Source organism: Cupressus sempervirens, chromosome 8 (genome assembly GCF_028749045.1).
Source record: "Cupressus sempervirens isolate cs-2001-9-10 chromosome 8, ASM2874904v1, whole genome shotgun sequence".
Taxonomy (NCBI): Eukaryota; Viridiplantae; Streptophyta; class Pinopsida; order Cupressales; family Cupressaceae; genus Cupressus; species Cupressus sempervirens.
Window position 1 is genome coordinate 837,777,200 of NC_143125.1, and position 20,240 is coordinate 837,797,439.

Consider the following 20,240-nt stretch of genomic DNA (forward strand, 5'->3'; position numbering starts at 1 on the left):
CAGTAACCACAGCTATAACAAGAAGTATCATTGTTTTGAATTGTCAAAAGAGATTATTGGATAAATCATCAACACCCACCTTTAGAAATTGCGACATAGTTTAGTAGTTTAATGTATTTTCTATAAATCAAGTGATTGTATTAGATGTTAATAGGTCGATCTTTTCGTACAGCCGCAATAACCAATGTAACATGGTTTGTATTTTTGGTTGGGTGTAGGTGAGTAGATTTGCAAGCATGGCGAGGAAGCAGCTGGACGTGCTGGATGCATTGGACATTGCCAAAACGCAATGGTACCATTTCACGGCCATTGTGATCGCCGGAATGGGCTTCTTCACTGATGCCTATGATCTCTTTTGCATAACAACCGTCACCAAACTTCTGGGACGAATATATTATCCCGATGCCCACGACAAGCAACCCGGGGTGTTACCGCAGGGCATGGCGTCTGGAGTCACGGGGGTGGCCCTGTGCGGAACACTGGCGGGGCAGCTGTTCTTCGGGTTCTTGGGTGACAAGTTGGGGCGGAAGAAAGTGTACGGAATGACTCTGATTCTCATGATTGTTTGCTCCATCGCGCAAGGCCTCTCCTTCAGCAATTCCAAGGGAGGAGTGATGGCGACACTGTGTTTCTTCAGGTTCTGGTTAGGGTTCGGCATAGGCGGAGATTATCCGTTGTCGGCGACAATCATGTCGGAGTACGCGAACAAGAAGACGAGGGGAGGCTTCCTCGCCGCAGTCTTTGCCATGCAAGGCTTCGGCATCCTCACCGGCGGTCTAGTCTCTCTCGTCGTCTCCACCGCCTTTCGAAAGTATGAGAAACGCACTTCGCACAATGCAACAGACCCTACGGCAGACTACGTGTGGAGAATTATCCTCATGTTCGGCGCCATTCCGGCGGCGCTGACGTTCTACTGGCGAATGAAAATGCCCGAGACGGCGCGCTACACGGCCCTGGTCGCGAAGAACTCAAAAAAGGCGGCGGTGGATATGTCCAGAGTTCTTAAAGTCAACATCGAGGAAAGCCAAAACAGAAAACAGTCGAACGAGCCTGAATACCGATTGTTTTCTGTCAAGTTCCTCAGCCGCCATGGGCTGCATTTGCTCGGCACGACTACCACCTGGTTTCTTCTCGACATCGCCTTCTACAGCCAAAACCTGTTTCAGAAGGACTTATTCAAGGCCGTCGGGTGGATTCCTGGTTCTAAAGAAATGGGAGCAATACAAGAAGTACAGACGATTGCATGGGCACAGGTGAGAAATGGCTTAAGCATCAGACACTAAAGCTTGATTCTTAGAATAAAAACAGACAGCTTAAACATCACACAGTAATGCAGACAACAGATGCTTAGATATCACACACTGAGGCTTAATTTTTAGGATAAAAACAGACGGCTTAAACATCACACACTAAAGCTTAATCTTTAGGAAAAAAATGTACAGCGTAAACAACACACACTAATGGGTCCGTTTGGTTACAGGCATAAGAATTGAGAAGAGGAATGCATATTGAGAATATGAATGGTTATTGCAATAACAGCTATTTTTTGGAATGAGCATAAGTTCATTTTAGGAGCAAAATCAGAATATGTATTCTTGTTCCTTGTTCCAATTGACGCACCAAACAAAAAATAGAAAATATATTTTGAATTTTGTATTCATATTCCTATTCAAAAAAGGGGGTGGCTTAAACATGACACACAAGGCATAGTCCTTTTAAGGGAAGAGCAGACCACTTAAACATTACACATTAAGACTTGATTCCCACACTAATTTATTCTCATAAATCAAAGGTTTATTAATCTTTCTAATTTGCTATATGATATTTAAGAATGATCCATTTAAGTGTTAATTTTTTCCTTAGTATATGATGTTTAAGGGTTGTCGCAGGTGAGGATTGCTATGATATCGATAATCCCGGGGTACTGGTTCACTGTATCCCTGATCGACCATATCGGCCGTTTCCTCATTCAGCTCATCGGTTTTTTCTTCATGTCGTTCTTCATGTTCCTGCTCGTCATCAAATACGACTACTGGTTACATAACAAATATGGGTTCCTTGCTTTGTACGCGCTCACCTTTTTCTTCGCCAATTTCGGGCCCAACAGCACTACGTTCATTGTCCCGGCCGAGCTTTTTCCGGCGAGATTCCGGTCGACCTGCCACGGCATATCGGCGGCGAGTGGAAAGGCAGGGGCCATCATTGGCGCTTTCGGTGCTGGGTACCTTGCTCTGGATAACAAGCACCTCAAGAGTGCTCTCCTCATACTCGCTTTTACCAATGCTCTGGGTTTCATCTTCACGTTTCTTGTGCCCGAGACCAATGGCAGGTCCCTCGAAGAAATCTCTGGCGAAAATGACGAGGAAGAGGAGGAGAGCAAGGGCCCCAAGGTCGTAGTGTAGCCAAATTCTCTATTGGCACATGTTTTCATTCGTCTAGGATAATATTGTGATGCATGGTTCTATGCGAACGTTTTTGTATGGGGACTGGGTTCTTTGTTTGCCTTTAGTTGTAGTTCTTTTGGACGGTAAAATGACTCCCCTCAGCTGTTTGTAAGTCGACTAGATTGTTCTTGGCTGCCTCTACGTTAACTAGATAGCTCTCTCAAGTTTTTATGGTCGATCATATTTTATTAATCTGTGATGCGTCAAAATAAACTTTTCTTCTACCTTAGTAAGTTATGATGGATTTATTTATATTTAAGATTATAGTGTTGCTTTACTTCTAGAGAAAACAAACTCTTTACATATCTCTATATTTTGTCTTAAAAGTTAGTGTGTTGAGAGCTGCTATGTATCTAAAATTTTAGAGAATAATTAAAAAAGGTTAAACATCAAATCAAGTTTGCAGAATTGTGAATAATCTTTTTTTTTAAGTTATGTTTAATTTTTTTTTGGTTGTTTTAATTGCATAACTATCATCTGATATTGTTTTTTTAGTTTTTTATTTGATTTCAGGGGAGGATATTTTATTTAGATTGTCGCAGAGCAAATAGTGATACTTTGCCAATCTCAAAGCCTAATGAAATTGATTCTAAATATTGATGAATTAAAATGAAGACATTATGAAAAGAAAATATTTTGGGAAAATAATTGAAATGAGATATGAAGAGCTTGCAGATTGGAATGCACTTGCACCTCTCGATAAAACTACTGGTAAGGAACTTGAAAGGAATCATTTTGATATTTGTGGTCCTATGAAAACTAAGAGTTTGGGTAAGTCATCATACTTTATTCCTTTTATTTATGATTTCTCACACTATTATTATCTTTAATTTTTCAATTCAAAGGATTCAAGGCTTTTGATACATTTGAAAGGTTTAATGCCCTTGTGGAAAATGGGAAAGGTTGTAAAGTTAAATGTTTAATGGTTGATTGTGGAGTTGAGTTTTACTCCAAAGAATTTAATAGTTTTGGTGATTTTCATGACATCAAAAGAGAACTCACCATTGCATACATACCTTAATAGAATTTTGCAACTAAAAGTAAAGATCACACTATTGTTAAAATGACAAGGAGTATGTTTTATTGATTTTAATAGAAGATGACAAGGAGTATGTTATACAAAAAAGGGTTAGAAAATATTTTTAAGGTTGTTGCAATTGTTGGACAACTATGTATTTATTCTCAATTGGAGTCCCACCAGAGCACTTCTTATGCTAAAAAGCCAAATAATACTCATTTTAGAGTTTGTGGTTGTTTAACCTATGTACATGTTGCTAATCAAAATAGAAAAACTTGGACCCTAAGAGTGAGTCTTGAATTTTGATTGGGTATAGTGCATGTATTTTGACAAGGGTCTATCTTCTTTTTGTGATTTTTATTTTGAAGATAACAATTAATATTAATATTTTGACATATCAATTACAATCAAATTTAATTTAAAAACTTGTTTTCTTTTAATATTAAAATGCTTTGACAATTCTTGGGCTGGGAGTTGGCTTGTGTTATGATAGCTTATTGTTATAAAACACAAGGTCTAGTCCCCTCCTAAGACTGTGTGGTATCAAAGGATGTGGTGGCATGGCCATCATCATGTTGTCATCACTAGCCATGTTAAAAAGATTACTATGTAATCTAGAACTTTTAGATGCTCCTAAACACGATTCATACATATTGGCATACTTTATCGAAAAAAAAAATTAGATGTATTTTTTTTATATATACACATAATCTAATTCTGATAGAGTAATACTAAAAAAATACTTTCTCTCTCTATTTCTCCCTCCCCCTAATTTAGTTTGTTTATATCTCTTTACTCACATATCTATCTCCTTCTTTGTCTTGTTTCCCCTTTTCCTCCCCTTCCCCCCCCCCCCTCTCTCATTCCCTCTCCCCCTCCCTCTCCTATTTATAATGGATCCAAGGTTCCTACTTATCTTCCAAATTAAGAAGTTTTCCCTTATCATTTTTGAATTCCAATCTATGGTTCATAGTTACATTGAGACCATTGTTTTATAAGCAAAATCATTCCATCTCTTCATCTCACCATCCTTTCTCCTCTTCCTATTTCTCTCTTACTTACTCTCTTCCTCTTTGTCTCTGCCCTTTTAAAATTTCCTAACTTTGATATGTTGAAAATAAATAATTCAAAATTTCTATTTTACCATCTTTACATATTTATCTCCATCTTAATTTATCATTTAAATTCTTTACTTCTTCACCTCCATCTTCCATTCTTTGATCTCAATTTGTCCCTATCTTTATCAATCCCTTTAACTCTCTTTATTAATTTTCATCTGTCTTCCCTTCTCTCTCATCCTCTCACTTTTACCTTCTCAATCATCAATACCCTAAGTCTTAAACCTCAAACCCATTCCTAAACCCTATACATGTCTCTAAAAGATATATTAAGATATTATAATTTAACTTCCACCTCTCTTAAAGACCTATGACCTCAACCCTAAACACTAAACTATAGGAGTTGGTGTGCAAGATATATGCAAAACCCAACTCACAGGAGCCACAACAATCACTTGCAAGAAAAAAAGCTATTACATGGAAGAATGAAGCAAAGAAGAGAAGAGTGTCTCTCAAGATGAAAAAGTATTCAAAAGAGGGAAAAAATGAATATTGAGTGTTCTCCAAATATTCACACAATCAAAATGTTATTCAAGTGTTACAAATGCAAGATATGAACATCCTTATAAAGGATTTTAAGCTCTTAACCAAGGGTCAAGGTTGAAGAGTCAAACTTTTCATACATCCACAAAGGATGATAAGATGATAGGGTTATGACACATCCACCCACAAGGAGATAGGAAGATAGGGTCATGACTTACCCACCCACAATGAGGATAGGATGACAAGGAAGACTTGTCATCCACCCCTTGGAATAACATTTAATAAGAATAAAATGTTATTATGCAAAATAAAGAAAAATCTTAAGAAGATAATAGTAAACTTAACATCTTTACTATTCAAGAGTAAAGGTTAACAAACCTTAACTCAAACACCCCCCCCCCCCCCTTAAGATGAGTGATAATGTAGCATAAAAAACTACAAAGTAGACTTGGATCCCAACAACAAAGGCCTGATTAGGTACCCAATCACAACCAAATCTCTATAAAGTGGAGAAATAGAGAAAAACTCTACTCCAAAAAGAGATAGCTAAAAAAAGCTAGTGAAGGACTGCAAAAGCCTCCAACTAGAGGATTGCTCTAGAAAATAGGAACAAAGAGCGATCATGAAGAAATATCATTGAAGCATGAAGAAGTCACAAACTCTATCAAAAAGAAATTGTTGATGTGAAGATCCTCTATGGTAATAAAACCTAACCAGGTTGAGAAGACTGTGATCTGTATGAGTGCTTTTTGATGACACTACTCGAAGCAGGAGGCACGACAAGGCAAACAATTGAACTCGAAGATACAGATGGCATAAAACACCAAAGCTTGAAGAGTTGATCAATAGGACATGGAAGGAAACATCCAAAATAGGAATGAAAAAAAAGTGTCCATATGGTAAGTGTGCCATATCACCAGAGTCCATAGGTACCTAGCCACTGCAACTGCTTAGTACATAGGAACAAGTAATAAATACATGGTTCACTCCATAAAACTAAGGAAGCATTAGAAACCAATAGTAAAATCCCCCTGAATGCTAACAAGAGTGAGGTGATAGGCAATAGAGAAAGTGGGCCAATATGTCCTACAAAAAAGAACAAAAAACATCGAGAGTGAGGAAGAGGTACAAACACCTATAAAGGCATGTGCCATCAACACATCATGAGGTTAATGTCATGGAAGGGGCACTTACTTGACAAAGGAATATGACACTAAAAGGAAAACAACTATTCCCCCCATGGCACTTTATAAAGTAGTGTAAGTACAATATGTCACAATGATGAGCAAGATCCCGAATGCTAGTAATGACACTTTATCATAGTGTAATTGCATAAAAATGCTTACAAATGATATCAACAATGATCAAAAAGGGTAAAGAGCTGATACAATAGATAGTACAACCCAAAAGAAGAAATCCTTGTGCCACAAAAATGATCCCAAGACTTGAAACACCCAAGATATCTATCATAATGCAATGAAGAAAAAACAATAATAAAAAGATCTTGGAGTAGAATTTGAAAGAAAAAATAACATTTTTGGAAAGAGAACTAAACACATTTTCCAAAAATATAACGTTTTCAAAAAATAGAGCTGGGATGCTCAAGATATGCCCTCTAGATTGAAAAATACAACATTTAGCTTTGACTACCAAAACAGGAAACCAACCTGCATCAAAACCCAAAAATTCCTACACCAACAATATGACCTCAGAACCAAATTTTTGGCAATATTTTGTTTTTCAAAAATAGAGTTTGTATGCGCAAGATATGGCCAAAAAACCAACCGCTACTCTTAAAGGGCCAAAAGGGCTGCTGCGGTGGTAGTGGTGTTGCGGTCAAGCGACGGTGGGGCCATGAATGTTGGCTAGTGGCACTTGTGGGCCAACTACAAGCTACCATGTGGCAGCTTGGGGTAGGTTCAATTTATTTTTATTTTTTTTCTTTTGCTAGCCTTGTGAGGCATGTCTAGGCATCCAAATGCCAACGGTGTCTAAATGGGATAAATTTATATGGAAATAGGGTTATTGCACTTTGAATCCAATGGTGAGGTCTGTTTGGGCTCAAAGTGCATCAAAAAGTTGACCCTCCCTAGATCTACAAAAATACATAAAACAGAGCAAAGAAATGCCTCCAACAACAACTTTGTTCAAACTAGACAAACGTTATATGAAAATGGGGGGTCTTTGGGCCTTTTGAATCCAACTGTGAGGTCTGTTTGGACACAAAATGCACCAAAAGAATACACCAATTCATAACCCAAAAAAAGGGTATCTAAAACCCTTCAAACCGAAAGCTTCAAAGAAAAACTTCAAACCTAAACAAGAAGATGCAGGGTTTCTCTGATACTGTGTAGAAGGTTGTGTGCAAGTTATATGCAAAAGCCCAACTTCACAGAAGCCACAGGATTTCTCTGATACCATGTAGGATTTGGTGTGCAAGATATATGCAAAACTCAACTCACAAGAGCCATAATGATCACCTATAAGCAAAAAACCTATTACATGGAAGAATGAAGCAAAGAAGAGAAGAATGTCTATCAAGATGAAAAAGCATTCAAGAGAGGAACAAAATGAATATTGAGTGTTCTCCAAATGTTCACACAATCAAAATTTCATTCAAGTGTTACAAAATTCTAGGTATCGACATCCTTATAAATGATTTCAACCTCTTAACCAAGGGTCAAGGTTGAAGAGCCAACCTTGTCATCCAGTAGGGTATGATAAGGGAAACCTTGTCATCCACCCCTTGGAATAACATTTAATAAGAATTAAATGTTATTATGCAAAATAAAGAAACATCTTAAGAGGATAATAGTAAAGTTAACATCTTTACTATTCAAGAGTAAAGGTTAACAAACTTTAACTCTAACATAGACCACACCCCCACCCCCCCAACCAATTGTAAAGCCACTTTCCCTCTCCCATCCTTGCACTTTATCCCTCTCTAGGATTAAATCCCTAAGCCCTCAACCCTAAACCCCACAACCACACCCCCCCGCCCCCCCCCCCACTTTAAACCTCATTTTCCTCTCTTACTCTACCATTCCCTACACTAGAATGCCCCTCCCCTGCCCCCCCCACCTCTCCCCCCCACACACACACATACATGATACATGTAAATGTGGTATACACTTTCTCATTGCCACATTATCATCTTAAATCTTATTTGGTTGTTTTTACATTTTTTAAAAATTTTTGAGAATATTTAATGTCATTTGTAGTTTCAATGGAGCATTTGGGTCAACCATACCACATGTCACAATCACTTGCATAATAAAATATTTTTAATTAATAAATTGTTTGCATACCTCCATTATTGTGGCAAGATAACACTCAAATTAATAAATTAATAATTTTCATATTTTTGGATATATTGATATATTTTATTATTCTAGTCAATGATATTTAAGGCTATGAACTACAAGTGATAACTTTTATTGCATATTATAATTTTTAAAAAGGTTTTAATGTACTTGAAAGAAGATAGATGTAAATTACTTGAATTTTTTAATTTAATAAAAGTAATCAATCAAATTTTAAAAATAAAATAAAATAATTGAAACAGAGTTATGCATCTACAAATTTCTTTTGAATATTAATCACTACTTGGTTACTCTATAGAGCTCAACTCTAGCAAGGGCTATTCTAATGAAAAGGGAAAAAAAATGTTGTAAACAAAATAATAAAAGACAAGACAAGTAGGAAAGATGATTTTGTTATTGCAGAGAGGGGTAGAACATGGTAAAATTCACTATAAAATTAAGTTGCATTATATATGATCTTAAAAAAATTCTAAACATGAACCAAATCCAAATGACAATTGCAATAAAAATGCAATTTCAATTTAAAAGTAGGTTACATTGTATAAAATATAACCCAAAGCTAAATGAGAAGTCACATAAATGCACAAGTTTAATCATAAGAACAAGTCACATTTTATACAAATTAAAAAGCTTGCTAAGGATAAGTAAACATTAAATGCTAATTAATATTATATACCAAATTTCACCTTAAAATTTGACTTATATATTTTATATTACAACCAGTCCTCAAAATAAAGCTAATAGAGACCATGCTAGAAGTGGCATGAGTGTGTCAATTTCCTTATAAAGATAAAATAAATAGAATCTAAAAATACTCTTGAAAGATAAACCAAAATTGAAAAAAAATATATATATATAAGTAATCCCATTATATATAATTCAAAGAAATTGGTGAAGATGATTGGTGTAGGAGCACCTAGGTAGGCTAAGTGTGAAACCTAGGTATTTCCTTATTTTTGGATTGTAGTGATTCCAGCCACATCACTAGTCTAATAATAGCTCCTATGTGGTCCTTAGGTGTGTTTAGGAGAGTTGGAAAGATCCAAAGTGACCAAGTTGCTAGAAGTTGTCGAATATTGTCAACTAGGTGACTTAGGTCTTGTAAAGGCTAAAATGGTCTAGAAAGATTCTAATGGCTTTGAATAGTCTATTTGAAGTCATTTTATTCATATTATATGTCTACTTGGTCTTTGTGCCAATTTTGGAGGTCTAAGTCCATGTAGAATAAAAGTTGCTAAAATGTTGTCATGTTGTCATGACAACATTTTCTTGCAAAAAACCAACTTTTTGCATTTTTTTGAGTTTGCAATGTCCTAAATATTTAGAACAGATATATAACTATGGAGGAGCCTTTAAAAATTTGAGGACAACCATTTTCATGGGTTGGTCAAGGTGGTTTTGCATTTGCACAGATTGTGCAAGTGTTTTATTGTTGATTTTATGCATTTGAAGGCATTTTTAATAGAGAACGGTTAAATGGCCTATTTTTTGTGTTGGAAAAGTTCTAAAATATTGTTTTTAATTTTTTGTAGATATTCATTTGCATTAGTTTAGAAAATCTTTTTGTTCTTACCGGGTTGTTGGTCTAAACAGGGTTGCACTTAGAAAATGGGATCTTAGTATATTCACATTTTCCTAAGCACCCATCATATGACCATTTACTTGAATGTAGTTTAAGTAAGATTCATTTGTAGTGATTCTCTACAACCATGCTGCTCCCCAAAGTAATTCATCCTACATAAATTTAATGAATATATTGTTGGGATTTACAAGTGGGAAGTATACTTCTGAGGGGGGGAGGGGTGAATCAGAAGTTTTAAACTTTAACCAATAAAAATTCCAACTTTGAACTATTGCATGCATAAACATATAGAAATAAAATGTAAAGAAAATACATCCACATAAACAGTTGACACTAGATATTATTACTAGAAACCCTCCAATGAGAAGGTAAAATTGGGGTGTGGATGACACCCACAACTCTTTACTATTACATCAATAAAGTTCACCTGTTAAGGTTACATATTTTGATCATCCTCATGATCTGCCCTATGAAAAGCCTACCCTATCAAAGGCTTACAAGGATTTTTAGATCCTACCCTATTAAAGGATTTTAATAGCCTGTTAAAAGTGTGCCTGGCTAAATGACTTTAGAACACTCACTTAGAATGTCACCGTGTTAAAGGCTTTATATAGTGGTTGTTAAACCAACCTAAGTCCATAGGATTTCATTTTGTTGTAACAATTGTTAGAGAGTACAATAAAATGTTTGATTTGATACACTTATAGTTTGATATTGCTAATTTATATCCTTATTCTATCCAATTTGATCCTCACTAATCTGGTATAAAAAATGATATAACCTTGATTTTTTGTTCTACTAACTAATTTTGCAACTCTGTCCTTCTAAGTCACCTTCAACTTTATCAATTTACCTATTTTAATTCCTTCAAATCTTTTCTAGCATTATCTCCTCATATGCATTCTCTCACACACTCTTTATAAATTATGGGGCTTCATCTCCTTAAAATGATTTCATGACTTAGGGTTAGGTATGAATCTATGATTGAGATTCATCCAACTTTCCCACCCAAATACTTCTATTTTTCTCATTGGTTGCATGTTGATTGCATAGGGAATCAAATAGATTTGATCTTATCTAAATTAATCCTTCAAGATTGATCCATATGTCAGCTCAATAATAGTTTACATCTTAGTTTATCAAGGCAAAAACTCTTATGATGGTTTTGTATTACTCGGCATTTGTCGATTACTGATGCTCGATACATACTAAATTTTTTCTTGCTCGACACTTGAACTTGTTCAACATCTATTGTTCACTCGACACTTGAAACTTGCTCAACATTGTATTTTTGCTCAAAATTTGAATGGCTCGGCATTAACTTAGAAAATAGTTTAAGTGTGTTGAAACTCAATTGTCAAAACCAATCTGAGATCAACAATCTCCCCCTTTGACATGAGTGGAAAAAACACTTAACTAAATATGATGAATCCAATCTCTTCGAGTATAATATATATTCTATTCTGCATATATAAAAAACTTCAAAACTATTCAAAATTTTGTGAATAACTATATAGCTCAAAAATTTTGTATCTCCCCCTGAGTTGATGTACCATTTTCTTGTAACCAAAATCTCTCTGAGTAGAGAGATTTTGGTGCAGGAGCACCTAGGAGGGCAAGTAAGTCAATGAAGAAACCAAGGACTAAGGAGGAGATCCTAACAACAAAAACAATAAATTGGAGTATCTTGAAGCCTATTATGGCCTTTTGTAATGAAGAATACAATGTAATGGATAAATGTCCTAAAGGTCCTAATAGAGACCTCATGTCCAAAATGCAATGTAAATAGGGTTAATAATGCCTTAGGAGTCTAGAAAGGCTTGTTAATAAATTCAATCAAGTCATAGGGTCAATTGAATCACATTAGTATTAATTAGGGGTCAATTAGAGTCCTTTTATTAAAGGTTTCAAATTTTAAAAAAAGCCATAATGGCTGGTTAAGGGTTTTGGGGCTTTTAGGATCATTTTTACTATTTTATTAGTTGTAATGCTCTCAACTGAATAGAAGAAGTTAACAGAGGTTATAATAAGAGTATATAAAGCCTGGTGAAGCCTATGATCTTGACAAGAAGAGGAACACTGTACGGAAAATATAGTTTGTTCTTGTCATTTACACTATTTCATTGAATGCTTTCATTGACCTTTCATTGACTACAGCATTTAACATTTGTGGGATGAAGTAGTACTTTCATATAGTCATTTTATAATTGATTGAAGTGATCTTGGAGTATCAAATCTCTCTATTTTATCATTCCTTCTAATATGTTGTAATAGTCTAAGGAATTTATTGTTTTGAGAGGTCCTAATGAAGATTTGATCCATTCTTAGGGAATTTTCCTACTAATTCATATAGAATGGATCCCTTATAACATATTTCTAATGTTACTAATAGATTTTAGTGCAAGAAGAAGCAATTGGAGGGTGATCACCAAGAATTAACAGTGAAGAAGAGAGGAAAATGATGTTGCAAGTACAATAGTAGAACATCTACCTTAATGAGGGTATTATTTTATGTTTGAATGAGTTAGTTTATGTCCTAAATATGATTTTTAACATTTGAATGAGTCTTGGAAGTGATTGGAAGTGAGAGAACTGGAAAACCCTTGTTTTGCATCATTAAGTGAGAGGGTTTTGATGAAAATGGTATGTAGAAGAGTCATCTTGGAAAAAGGACTATGAAATCCTTAGTTTGACATCAAAACACAATACTATGGGAATTTTGGGAGCCAGGGAATAAGTTTAGAAGACACTTTCTTTGTAAAAGTGGCCTAATTAGGCCTAAATTTGAGACAAACTACCCTATTTCATACAATCATTCCAAAAGAGTGATATCTTTTTTTTGAGTATGTTACAAAACTTTGAAAAGGGTATCTAAAATAAATATTTATTTGTCTTGTGATTTGTAAATTTTGTGAGAACAAGTCAAGAAAACAGAGTTTGAAGACATAATGGAGAGAGCAAATTAGTCAAGGGGGTAAACTTGAGTTTGTGCATGAACTCGGGGTTTGGGTTTGTAAAACCTATTGAAACATGTCATCTTAAGTCTATTAAATAACTTTGTAGTGGTGGAATAGATAGTTGAAAGGTACATTCAAAAGTTGTGCATTTGAGGGCCATTGAGTGTCTTTAAGAACTTAGTGAATCTTGTGTAATTATTCAACGTTGTGAATTTATTATTGAAGTTTTGTTGTTACCTCCTTGGCTCTACATCAAGTGGTATTAGAGCATCAAAAAGATCTAGTGAAGGTTGGTAAGGGTAGTTATGGCACCCAAGAATCATATGGCAAGGGAGATAGAAGAATTGAGGGCAGCACTTGAGCAAAAGGAAAGGGAGAAGAGAGAATTAGAAGCAACAAGGGATAGAGAAGAAATGAAAATGAGAAGAGAAATACTTCAATTATTAGAAAGGATAGAAGCATTGGAAAAAGAGAGAAGAGAACCTAGGAGAGAAGAGGTTCCTAAAGAACACCATGAGGAAGAAGAAGCACACCATAAGAGACATGCACATGAGGAGGATCCTAATGAAAGAAGGTTTGCAAGACTGATTAAGGAAATAAAAGGTACTGGTGGAAAAGGTATAATTGATTTACCTATGTATCAAGGTAAAATGGAAAGTGAAGAGGTGCTTGGGTGGATAGAAGCACTAGAATACTACTTTGAGTTGGAAGACATAGATGAAGATAAGAAGGTGAAAGTAGCAAAAGCCAGGTTGAGGGGAACAACCCTTACATGGTACCAGCTTTTAGAATGGGAGGATAGAAAGAGGATTGGACAAGATTTCAAGTTGGGTCAGAATGAAGACTATGGTTAAGCAGCAATTCTTACCATCAAATTTGGTAATCCAATTGAAGATGAAGGTGAACAATTTGAAGCAATGGGAGATGGATGTTATGTCATATACAGATCAATTCCACACTTTGAGCATTAGAGGAGGAGTGGAAGATGAAGATGAGAAGGTGGCTAGATACATGAGTGGGTTAAGGTATAATATTCAGGATGAGATAGGGTTGAATGTGCCAAGAACCCTTGGAGAATGTTTTCAACTTGCCGTTAGGGCAAAAGAAAAGTTAAAGAGGAAGAATGAAAGGCATAGTAACAACAATAGAGGATGTGTAACCATGAGAAGTAGAGGTGGAAAAACAAGTTTTGATTCACAAAGCAATAATGACAAGGATAAAGGCAAGGACACTATCTCATATTAGAGAGGAAGATATGGAGGTGGAAGATTTAGAGGAGGAAGAGGAAGTAATGTTTTCATAGGTAGATGTTTCCATTGCAATGAAGTTGGGCATTACTCATTTAGGTGTCCTAAGTGGAATGAATTAGATCAAAGTAGAGATAAAAGAGTGCATCTAGTACAAGAAGAATAAGAAGAACCAAAGATTCTACTCTTGGAGGAAGGGGAATGTCTTCTCCTAAGGAAAAGTGAACCATTACCACATGCAACTATATTCAGATCCAAATGTCTAGTACAAGGCAAGGTATGTGATTTCATCATTGATTCAGGAGCACATAATAATTTGGTTTCAACTGATATGGTCACTAAATTGGGATTATTAGTAGTAGATCATCCTAACTCTTACAAGGCCACTTCGGTTAATCAAGTGATGAATGTAGAGGTTAGTCAGAGAGCTCTTGTTAGTTTTTCAATTGGTCCATATCAGGAGTAGGTAATATGTGATATTATTCCTATAACATGTGGACATATCATTCTTGGTCGACCATGGCAACATATTAGAAGATCTATCCATGATGGGTATCTAAATAGGTATAGTGTGCATAAGGATGGGAAGCAGTATGAATTGAGACCTCTAATTTCTAATGCTACAAATAAGGATATTGTAATGTGTTTTGGAGACAATTTACCAGTGAATTTTTAGGGTATAAATCTATATGATACAAGGTGGAATGAAGAAGGCAAAGGTAAGAATGGACTGATGGTGATAGAGAAACAGTGCAATTTGCAAAGATTAGCATTAGATGACTTTTAGTATGTTCAAGTGGGTAGTATCCAATGTCCTATAAAGGAGAAGAAGTGTAGTGATCAGGTGTTAAATTTGCAGATGCATGAAGGGAAGAGTGGTGTAATGTTGCAGTTGATACAAGGTGCTAGACAAGGGCCCAAGGATTTTTTTTTTGTAATAATGTTTCTAATAAGTTGGCTATAGGATATAGGAGGAAAAAGATGACACTTGGAGACTTCCTACAAGGAGGTAGCAGATGTGTTTCATCTCTGTTTGATAAGTAGCATATTAGGAGCAAAGTACACAACTCTTGGGACAAGAGATTTCTTATTGGTTGTGAGTATGGTGCAAGAGTACCTAGGAGGGCAAGTGAGTCAATGAAGAAACTAGGGACTAAGGAGGAGGTCCTGACAACAAAAACAATAAATTGGAGTATCTTGAAGCCTATTATGGCCTTTTGTAATGAAGAATACAATGTAATGGATAAATGTCCTAAAGGTCCTAATAGAGACCTTAGGTCCAAAATGCAATGTAAATAGGGTTAATAATGCCTTAGGAGTCTAGAAAGGCTTGTCAATAAATTCAATCAAGTCATAGGGTCAATTGATGGGCATAAGTATTAATTAGGGGTCGGTTAGAGTCCTTTTATTAAAAGTTTCAAATTTGAAAAATAGCCATAACAGCCAGTTAAGGGTTTTGGGGCTTTTAGGATCATTTTTATTGTTTTATTAGTTGTAATGCTCTCAAATGAATAGAAGAAGTTAAGGGAGGTTAGAATAAGAATCTATAAATCCTGGTGAAGCCTATGATCTTGACAAGAAGAGGAGCACTATATGGAAAGTACAGATTTGAAGTGAATAAAATACAGTTTGTTCCTGTCATTTACATTATTTAATTGAATTCTTTCATTGACCTTTCATTGACTACAGCATTTAACATTTTTGGAATGAAGTAGGACTTTCATACAGTCATTTTATAATTGATTGAAATGATCTTGGAATATCAAATCTCTCTGTTTTATCATTCCTTCTAACAGTGTTGTAACAGTCTAAGGAATTCATTGTTTTGAGAGGTCCTAATGTAGATTTGATCCATTCTTAGGGAATTTTCCTAATGATTCCTATAGAATAGATCCCTTGTAACATATTTCTAATGCTATTAATAGATTTGAGTGCAGGAAGAAGCAATTGGAGGGTGTTCAACGAGAATTAACAATGAAGAAGAGAGGAAAATGCTACTACAAGTACAGCAGTAGAACATCTACCTTAATGAGGGTATGATTTTATGTTTGAAAGAGTTAGGGCATGTCCTAAATATGATTTTTAACCTTTGAATGGGTCTTGGAAGTGATTGGAAGTGAAATAACTAGGAAACCCTTGTTTTGCATCATTAAATGAGAGGGTTTGATCAAAAAGGTACTTAGAAGAGTCATATTGGAAAAAGGACTATGAAATCCTTAGTTTGACATCAAAACACAATACTTTGGAAATTTTGGGAGACTGGGAATAAGTTTAGAAGACACTTGCTTTGTACAAGTGGCCTAATTAGGCCTAAATTTGAAACAAATTGCCCTATTTTGTACAATCATTCCAAAAGAGTGATATCTTGTTTTTGAGTATGTTACACAACTCTGAAAAGGGTATCTGAAATAAATATTTATTTGTCTTGTGTTTTGTAAATTTTGTGAGTTAAGTCAAGAAAGTAGAGTTTGAAGACCTAATGGAGAGAGCAGCCTAGTCAAGGGGGTAAACTTGAGTTTGTGCATGAACTCAGGGTTTGGGTTTGTAAAACCTATTGAAAAATGTCATCTTAAATCTATTAAAGCACTTTATGGTGCTAGAATAGATAGTTGAAAGTTATATTCAAAAGTTGTGCATTTGAGGGCCATTGAGTGTCTTTGAGAACTTAGTGAATCTTGTGTAATTATTCAACATTGTGAATTCATTACTGAAGTTTTGTTGTTAACTCCTTGGCTCTGCATCAGATTTTTCTATGTTGATACTCATTTTCTTTATTCTAAAATTTTTATACTCTTTATCTAATGTGTCTTGTTATGCCCTATTTCCTAATGTTTTCTCTCTCCCTTTCTATTCTCTATTTATAACTCCACCTTTCATTTTGGATCCCCCCTTCACATGTCTCCCCTTGTAGATTAAGCATCCTTCTAGCCTTATTTACCTCTTCCTTTTTATAATTTCTCCACCTTTTTGAAGCTTATGTCAAAGGTTATATACACTGACTGAATATTTGGCTAAGAAGGTTTTGTTCACTTCCATTACAATTATCAGAGCTGCATCCTAATTTTGTATTGCAACTTCTAGGGATTTGATTTGTATTGTTATCTCTACTGGAAGGTGAACTAAGCCATCTAATGTTGAAATATTAGTATCTTTCTTCAATACATTTTTTGCATAGGCTAGTTCCTTTTGTAGAATCTCAATGTGAGGGGTTAAGGAGCCTTGTATTTGAACTAATTTGGCTCTAGTGTTAGCCTCTTTTGTTGTCAATACAACTAGTTCCTTTTGTGTGTGAAGTGTTGTGTTAAAATGCTTCTCTCTTTAAGTTGGATATTTAGGTAGTTGCATGCCTTATACTTTTAAATTTCTTTCCAAGATCATTATTCTCTAGCTAGTTTCCTATGTGAAGATTGATGGATCACATAATTTTGTGTACAATGAGAATATATTTTCAAGTACTATCTTCACATTTTCAATTTTCTTGGCCAGCTCTACCTGTGATAGTGCTATTTCACTAGATATTCTGTTATTCACCTTTCCTTGGAAATTTTTCTCAAACCATTCCATGAGTTTGACATTTGTCTCTAGGTCTTCATTAGTCACCTGCTCAACTATTTCTGATAGTTGTTCCAATATTGGCTTTGTTTCATTAGGTTCTTGTAAGCTAAATGCATCTAGAAAGATGTTTTTTTATTTCAATTAGTGCTTTCCTTTGTTTATACTCATTTCTAAGTATCTCCTGCTTCTTCTTCCTTTCTAGTACCTCTTGCACTTCATTGATCTAATCAATGTTCATGGTTTCATAGTCATACTTTGGAATGATTATTTATTCATCTAATGTAGGGTCTCAATAGTGAAGTACTCTTGCAACCTTTCTAGAGCTCAAGCCTAGTGCTGAAATTTGAAGTGATATTGCTTTAGTCCTTGGCTTTTGAGGTATTCTTGTAGGAGTCCCAATTGCTTCCTGCTCCTTTTCTTTTGGGGTCTCCTTATCCTCCTCTGATTTGTCTTTATCAATAATAATTATTTGTGGTGGTGCACCTTGGACTTGTGTAGTAAGAACAAAAGTATCCATCTATCCTATTTGGTCCTTTGTTGACTCCTTGATAGTTGTAGTGACTTTATCTATGGAATCAACCTTAACTAATGTATCTTGTGAAGCTTGATCTTTAGTTTTTCCACTCATAGCTATAGGGATAACATAAGATGTTTCTTGTGTTGCCATCTTATACCTAGTCAAGTCAGCTACTATTTTTTGTAACTCATCTACACTGACAATACTGGATTACTACATATTTGAGCTTGTAGAGTTGATTGGTCAAGGATCTTTTTAAGATCCTCTATAGTCAATGGATTGATGTTCTAACCAGATCTTTTAGGAACATCCTTCACTTTTATTGTTTCTACAGGTATAGAGGTGTCATGTGGAGGACTTGAAGGTGGCAATTGTGTGTCTTGCACATCTATTCTATTTTTTGTTCTTCAGCAATTTCCATATTATCTTCCTTTTGTGTTCCCTCCTTGACTGTATCATCTGCCTTTTCCTTCTCACCTTCACCTTCCTTATCATTTTCATCTTCTTCTCCATTATTTCTTCCCTCAAAGGTATCTTCCTCTCCTTCTTTGACAGTTGTTAGGTCGTAGATTAATTTCCACATTTGAGTGGGCTTCTTAACAACATCTTCAACCTTATTTTGAAGAATGCTGAAGGCTCTATATTTGGGTGCAAATTTTCTCCCATGCTTCTTATTGGCCTTGGTTATTTTCCCTTTTTTTAGCTCAAGCATTACTCAAGCCAACGTAGACTCTCTTATTTTCTTTTCCATATTAAGGCAATAATGCCATTTATTTTTAATAATAGAATATAAATACTTGGGCATTGAATTGTGAAGTTCAAGTGGAGTGTTCTTGAACTTGGCCATCATGGTATAGACTAATTCTTCAACCATGTTTTGTTCTTCTCTACTCAATTATTCAAATCAATTCTCTTTAAGCTAGTTGAGTCTGCATTATCTTTAATATTATCACATATATTTTCTAAATTAGACTTGGTGGTGTGACTTACCACTCTAAATTGGCTATTGTCATCTAATTTAGTCCTTTCTTCATTAGATTCAAGTAGTGCAACATATTTTCTTCTCAATTTCTTCTTTGTAGGTCCTTGTTGCTCGGTAACCTTCTTCTTCTCTTGCTCCTTAGCCTCTTTAGTTGTGGCTCTTGTACTTGCCCTTGTAGTAGGCTTAGTTAGGCTTGTCTTGGCAATATTTTTTCCCTTGGGCTGTACTATAGGTTGTTTCTTAGCTTTTCTCTTTTTGGGCTCTGGTTTGGTTGGTGCTTCCTCAGCTTGCTCTTCCTCCTTAGCACCTTCTTCCTCTTCAACATCTTCTCCCATGCCTTGTGTCAAGGCAAGTGGCTCTTGGCCCTATTCTTCTTCTTTTTAATCTTCATCATCTTCTTCTTCTCCTTCTACTATCCCTTCACCAAATTTAGCCTTGTGTTTCTTGACCAATTTGTCCTTTTTCTTTAGAGTTGAGAAAATTTTTAACTCAATTTCCACCTTAGACTTTACAACATCAAAAGTGCCAAAAGTTTTTTTCACTTTTATCAATCTCTTCTACGAGCAATGCTCTGATTGTTGCTAATGCCTCATCAATGTTAATTTCATATCCTAGTGGCCTTAGCCATCTCACTCTAGGTATTGCTGCTTGGATATAAGTGTAATCAATTTCAACTAAGAAATAAATTTCATTAATGTGTTATTCTACTAGGGAGACTGGAATCCTTAGTCTTTGCTTCATGGACTTCTTAAAGTCCTCAAAAGAGCTTGTCATTAAGGTTTCAAAATTAGCTCCCATTTGCTCTATGTACTCATTCACTTGTACTACTATAGACCTATTGGTCTTCCAACTTATCTTACCAAAAGAGGGAAATTCATTTTGAACATAGAAAAATATACATATCAAAATTAATCCAAACTTACATTGAGCACTCTTGGATCTCCTTATTGCTCCCAAATTCTCCATTATTTATTACAGTTGCAGTTCTGCCAAATCATATGTACGATCCTTCTT

General features: G+C 35.3%; 1 protein-coding gene across 1 annotated transcript; it reads left to right on the top strand.

Moving 5' to 3' along the window:
• Window positions 1–236: 236 nt before the first annotated feature.
• Window positions 237–2,402, top strand: LOC149545022 (putative inorganic phosphate transporter 1-7). The gene is made up of 2 exons (XM_089796485.1): window positions 237–1,253; window positions 1,890–2,402. The coding sequence occupies exons 1-2, from the start codon at window positions 237–239 to the stop codon at window positions 2,400–2,402; spliced, it is 1,530 nt and encodes a 509-aa protein (XP_089652611.1).
• Window positions 2,403–20,240: the final 17,838 nt, after the last annotated feature.

What these genes read in the sequence shown, in the direction of transcription:
- LOC149545022 (XM_089796485.1), top strand. Translation starts at nt 237, where the DNA reads ATGGCGAGGAAGCAGCTGGACGTGCTGGATGCATTGGACATTGCCAAA. An exon ending in AGACGATTGCATGGGCACAG is followed by an intron (nt 1,254 to 1,889) that starts GTGAGAAATGGC and finishes GGGTTGTCGCAG; the next exon opens with GTGAGGATTGCTATGATATC.